This window comes from Chiroxiphia lanceolata, chromosome 5 (genome assembly GCF_009829145.1).
Source record: "Chiroxiphia lanceolata isolate bChiLan1 chromosome 5, bChiLan1.pri, whole genome shotgun sequence".
NCBI classification, from domain to species: Eukaryota; Metazoa; Chordata; class Aves; order Passeriformes; family Pipridae; genus Chiroxiphia; species Chiroxiphia lanceolata.
Window position 1 is genome coordinate 33489680 of NC_045641.1, and position 6659 is coordinate 33496338.

General features: G+C 43.8%; 1 protein-coding gene across 1 annotated transcript in view; it reads right to left on the reverse strand.

Moving 5' to 3' along the window:
- PPM1H (protein phosphatase, Mg2+/Mn2+ dependent 1H) overlaps positions 1-6393 on the reverse strand; it is a 131463-nt gene extending 125070 nt beyond the window's left edge. Inside the window, exon 1 of the mRNA XM_032689584.1 lies at positions 6143-6393. Within this exon, the coding sequence (XP_032545475.1) occupies positions 6143-6378 (236 nt within the window). The 5' untranslated portion in view covers positions 6379-6393. The remainder of the gene's footprint in view (positions 1-6142) is intronic.
- Between the last annotated feature and the right edge of the window lie 266 nt (positions 6394-6659).

The following is a 6659-nucleotide window of genomic DNA, read 5'->3' on the forward strand; positions in this document are numbered from 1 at the left end:
AGGAGCACATGATTTACCTTTTTTTCCCCTTCTTTATTTTTCTCCTTTTACCTCTGTTAGTTCTAAGAAATCAGAGACCACACAGGAAAAGCCAAGCACACAACAGCAGGAAAAATAACTGTGTCATCTAAACACAGAACATAAAACTCAGGACTCATTCTCCACATCTGTATCAAATCTCTTGCCAAAACTTATCCTCACTGCTCCATTTCCTTCACCTTAAGGAACCAGTACATTTACATAGGTACATTTCTCCAAGGTTATTCTGAAATAAATATTAGATGCTATAGCATAAGTTCTTACACAAGGAAAGGGATTTCTGAAGCTCTTAAAACTATTATTATGCATAGAAGAATAATTCATGCACAAAAAGAGTTGTCTTTAGATACATGTATGGGATTTCAGTTTTTAGCTCATTCATCAGGTCCTACTCAGTCTTATGTTCTGAACTACAAAAAGAATAAAGGAACATAATTTTATCCCAACAAAGAGAATTGCAAACAACTTTTTACAAAGTTTAAAAAGAAAAGCAATTAATTACTTCTGTGTACTTAACCTGAGAAGACAGCCAAACAGAGCAAGATAAAAAAAGGTATTCCTTTTCTCAGGAGTATCATCCTCCTGAAATTTGTACCAAACAGAATACATACAAGAATGTGTTTACCGATGGTGTATGAGTCATGCTCCCAGCTGAGGGTTAGAAAGACTAGCTCCCAGAATTGAGACTGTAACTTTCAATTCATAGAAGCAGGACTGTGGTGTTATCTCCTGTTAGTAAGAGCCAATGAGGATTAGAATAAGTGATCAGTAGTTGCAAGCCCTATGCTATCCTCCAACATCAAAATATTGGTCAACTCAGGACAAGCAATTTCTGTGTTTTGGTTTACCTCAACTCACAGAGGTGTTAAGCTTTCAGTTGCTTCAGATTGTAAATACAATGCTTAACATTTGTATAAATAGTTTGGTTTAGAAAGAACATGAAAGGTACGTCAGGTGGAAAAATAGTTCTGTGTTATCTTAACAAAACATTTATGATCACTGAGAAAGGCTGGAAGTTATTTTAACAAAAACCTCCAGTCAATTCTCATGTGGGTTCATTTCCTACAAGCTAAGTAACACAGCATGAGAAAACATGATGCAACATCATCAGCCTTACAAAACAACCAGTACTTAGAGTCGGAAAAAAAAAAATCCATGAACTTCCCCCCCTTCTTTTCATTTTGAACTGTAACAACTTGCCACTGTAGTAATGCTGTAAAAGGACACAGTCATCACACTTCACCTACAACTCTGCATTCATTATGTGTCAGTAGCCACCACGCCACAGAGAAAATGAAATTTCTACTGCAGGCCTGCAGAGGAGAGAATCCATGGTATCTCCTAAATGTAACATTATGGAAAAAGAGCCCGGAGTCTGCCTCATCAAACAAAAGGCACTACTGGGATAAAAAAATTGACTCTATAAGCCAAGAAGCACACACACCAGTAAAGTTAAGTTTCTGGAAATGTATTCTAACTTGAAACTGCAAAGATATCTAAAGTTTCACTTAGAATTTTTTAAAAAAATTAATTAAAAAAGGCAGGCAAAAGTGTCTTTTGCATAAGGTCACAGACAACATACAATTAACCTTTCCCCTGGTTCCCTAAGTGTATTTAATAGTACCTTTTGATGTTCTCCAAAGAGATGGCAGAAAAGCAAGAGCAAAGAGAGGAATGCATGAGACACAGGAGCAGCTATTATGGTCCCATCCCCAGGATTCATACAGTTTAGAAAAGTGATTATAGTACTGAATTCTGGACTACCAGAAATACACATTCAAAATAGGCAGAAAATTATTAATCTTGTTTTTCTACTGCAAAATGCTACTCAGTTACAGTTTCTCTGCAACTCCACCAGCATGAGCAGCAGGCTAGTTCTTTGTCATTTGCAAATTTAGCATCTATTTTATTGCACCATATGTAGTCAAGGGAATTCAACCAGGAGAGTAAGGCTCTGCTACATCCTGTTCGTCCTCTACCTTCACAGAGGGAACAAGATAAAGCAGAAGAGGAAAAGGTGAAAAAAAATGTTCTGGGTAGCGTTTGGATGCAGTGAATACCATCTGAGTCGTTTCAGATTACATACTCCATGCTACTGCCTCTACTTCAGCACTTACTTTCAGAGTTTAACACTGGGGCAGAGGGCAGATTTAACAGCAGTAGCTCTGCAGAAAAGAGGTTGTAACACATTGAAAACAGCACAGAAAGGGACCAAAAAAAGAAACTTCCCTCCCATTAACAGGGCAATCCAAGCAGAAGCTCAGAAACCAATGAGGCTCAGACAGAGAAAGGTCTAGAAAAGCCCAGTGGCTGCAGGAGCACAATTGCTTGCGGAGGCAAGGAAAGGCAACAAGTAAATAAAGTGTCAGGCAGGATCCCTCTCACCCCCCCTTTCTCAAATAAATCAGTTAACTTTTCAGAGAGCAGCAAATTTCCTTACTCCTCTGGATTAAAGGTAGACTTAAAAGAATGTTTGTTAACAGACTACCTTCTCCCTGGGTCATTCCTGATGCACATTGGCTAACCACATGCAGAAAACTATGTTAAGGATGCCCTTGATAAAAGGAAAAGTTTATTTCTAAATTATATTATTATATTTATTATTTTTTATTTAAAGACAATTAAAATGCTTACTGGATGTGGGATACAATTTTCATTTTGCTTCTATGGAGTTTGATGACCATTAGACAAGTGTCTGTGGTACAAGAGTATCTCTTTGAAACATCTACTGGCCTTCTGCCATCCTGTATTATGAGGTGAAATGAAATTCAAGGTGTAAGGTCTCCCACGCACAGAAGAGACAGCAGAATGGTCATTTTAGAAGACAATTTTCAGGCTGCTTACTGACTAAGGAGAGCTGAGTCCCTATGGGATTCCCAGTGAAATTTCAGGAAGCAATGATGTTTTATCCCAGCACCAAGAATGTTTTTAAAGATTTCGTTTGCCTGCCTACATGCTTTGCATGATGATCACCCTATTAAAAGAGGGAAAGCTAATAATAAAAAATAAAGGCTAATTTACATTTCACTACATAATATCAAAGATAAGTAGGTAATTTTAAAAATAAGTTAAAAAATATGACACAGATGAGTAATATGGCAAAAATACCCATTACAAAAAAAGTTTAGTACAAGAGAAGTAAGAAAAAGGAGAGGAGGAGAAGTGCTTTTTCCAGAGGAACAAGTCAGATGAATAGGCATTTACCACACAGATCCTAGGGAGGAGAGATAGTCAACAGGGTGAGCTCCTTTGTAAACACATTTTTTAGTAAGAAATACTGATCCTCAGAAATCAAAGAAACAAAAGAATTTCCCTGAAACATTTTGTAGACTCAGACTGCTTCAGTTCTGCATGGGAACCAAGTCTAACCTCAAAATGCCTTCTCCATCTTGGATGAAACACCAACACATTACAACAGCAAGGAACTCCACGATCATCTGTAAACTGACATGCTTTACAACTAAAACAAGCTTCATGAAGTAAAAATCCCTTGTATCCAGAGGCGTTCCCAACAACAAAACATTGAAATCACTTTTTCTGATTTGCTAAAACATGGAAACACAGAAAAGGCTCAGGGAAGCTGGACCTTGCCACACTGCAGGTATGGTACATCTTTTCTGAGGTCTTCATAGCAAAGCAAACTAGTAAAATGTGAGTTGAATGGCTAACCTTTGTGTTATGTCACAAGCCGCTCGTGAGGACACCAAACTTCCTCCTAACATTCTTGCAAATGCTCACTTGCACTGTAACAAAAGGCAAACATTGCTCTGACAGTTTCCTTGATACAGACACTAACGAAATGCTAAATAATAGTATGAAAGTACTTTATCCTCTGCTTTCCCCAAGCCAACAAACTTCAGAACATGTATAGAAGTAATTTCACCTTCCTGGTATTTTTTCCATTTATTTTCTCTATGTAACTCAAATGAGTTTTCCAAAAGAAAAACATAGTTTCAATGTATACCTCCCAGCAAGTCTTGCAATTATTTTCAGAAAGCCTGATAATAGCTCAGTAGGAGTAAAAACAAAGTAATATTTAGCAAAATCTGCATTTGTCCGTATTTTCTTCTTTTTCTTTATTCATTAATGCTTTGTCTTTGGAAGACAATGCAATTTTGGTGGAACTGCTTTCCTCTCAGCTTCTGCACAATGAGCATTTTGATATCTTTTGGTTACAATGAAACTCCATTTTGGAACATCATATCCATGTTTCTGGGAAGAGCCTGGTAACACATTACTGCTTCTCTCTCTATAACAAGCACAACCTTTCACTTAGCTCTGCTCCACCAACATTAGAACCAGTAACTGCAAGGGAAGGGAATGAGAACAAAGAAAAAAAGGAAAAAAAACCCACCCACCACCAAAGATAAAGCAAAAAGCCAACCTCTTTCACATAGATAACAATAGGAACTGAGAAAGCCAGTGTACCCCTCCCAATTAACCAAACTGCTCAAAGCTCAAGAGGGAAGAGTAACAAGCATATGAAAAGAATCCTGGTATGTTGTTCTGGTTTTATGATCACCAGAGCCATTTACTGTATCTCCAAACACTCCCTCACATCAGATGTCATCAACAGGGTCAACCTGCACTTTCACTTTCCAGCACCCATGTTTTTCTGCTCCCATAGTTTCAGGGAAGCTCACGGGCAGCAGTGGATGTGCATACCTGGGAGCCAGAGAACCTCCCTTCCACTTTGTCACCAACTTGCAATTACTTGCTGAAAGCCACAGCACCTCACCTCACCTAAAAATAGCAGCATGTATTTGTTTTAGTAAAGAATTGCTTTTTAAGGAACTATTATAGTGGCAGAACAATTAGGGCTTACTTTAAAATATATAAAATTTTAGTTCCTGGGGAATTTGCTCAGTAGTCTATTCAATTCGTTAATAATCTGAGGGGAACAATCAAATTTAAAATTCTTTAAATCTCTCATCCAATTTCAGCATCCCCAATGACAGAACAAGCTCTTAAATAAAGCTAGTGATTGCTCATTAACAATGTCAAGACTTCACTGTAGTTTTTGCAATAGTTTTTTTGGGAATTCATGTATGCCTGAAGAGACTATAGCAAAACAGCTTGTAGTCTGTAGTTTAGTTTAACTTCTGTAATCTCAGAACTGGTAGCAACACGGATGGCGATTCATGCTCAAGACTTAGTAACAGAAAGAAACCAAATACTGAATCCTGCACCCATTATCATCAAGGAAAACAATGTGTTTACGGATACAGCAATCAAGTGCAAGGACATGCCTTGACTCCGAAACTACTCCCACTGCCAGCTGGATGCATCCAAACGAACACTGCCTTTTGCCTGGCTGGCGAGGCTACAACCAGGTCCTAATCAGACACCCTCTAAAGTAAATATCATGATATGAGTGTGTAAGGGAAACAAACCACTGGGAAAGCCAGCCCAGCTTCGGGGTTGGCCAATGGATTTTTCTTTCAGTTTGGAGCTTGTGTCCCTCAAGTGTCTACCCAAAGTGGAAAGCACTTTGGGAATATGTGATCAGCACCACTAACAAGTGCGTCGGCTGCCAGGTCCACAAGAAGGTGTCCCAAACCCCACACGTTTCACCATTCCTGGGCAGCGAGAAGCATTTACACACGCACAAACCAAACCCTGTTTCCTTCCAAAGGCCCTTTTCATTCCAGGATCAAGGACCGAGACTGTTGTTCACCGACGGGGACCCCATCCTCGGCCCTTGAGCCCCCAGAGCCGTCACTACAAGTCGAGGAGCCCGGTGCTGCTCCTTGCCATCCTTCGCCCGTCCGGGTACCGGCCACTCCCGCGGGGACTTTCAAGGGCAGCAGACCACGCGCATCCTCGGGCTCCCAGGAAGGAGCTGCCCAGGTGCAGAGCTATAGTCGGGGCCGGACACACGGCGCCACGGATGCCGCCCACCCCGCCGCTTACCCAGCCGCTCCCGCTGCCCGCGGCGCCGCGCAGGCCCCGGGCTGCGCTCCTGCCGCCTCCGGCAGCGCCGGCACCGCCGGGGGAAGGTCCCGCGGCATCGCCGCCTTTCGCCGCCGCTGCGCCGGGAGCGGGGGCAGCGGGCTCGGCCGCGCTCCACCTGCTCGCCGCGGCGGCCGCGGTCCGTACTCACTCCGCGTAGCCCGTGGTCCAGGGCAGGCGCCGGGTGTCCTTGCTGAGGATGAGGATGGGGCGGGCGATGTGGTCGGCGGAGCACTCCACCTCGTCCGGGGACAGTCCCAGGAACTCGGGTCTCCCATAGGGGAAGCGGAGGGGCAAGTCCGCGCCACTGCCGTGGTCGGCGCCCGCGCTGCCAGCCATGATGCCGCCCATGAAATTGGCCACGGCGGACTTCACCCGCGTGAGCATAATAGTACCCCCGCCGGCGGCGGCGGCAGCGCCGGGGCCGCCGCGCGGGGCGGGTTGCGGGTCACGCCGGCGGGCAGCGCTGCGGCGGCGGCGGCTCCGGCAGCGCCCGCCGCGCTCCCGCAATGGGGTCGCCGGGCCGCGCACAGCAGGGCGGGGGAACGGCGGGTTCAGGGGCAGCCGCGGGGCCGCGGCCTCATTGCAGGTTTCCCCCTCCCGGCGCGGCGCTGGGTGAACTCAGCCCGGCGGTAGCGGCTGCTGAGTCATGTGATAGCGCGGCTGGA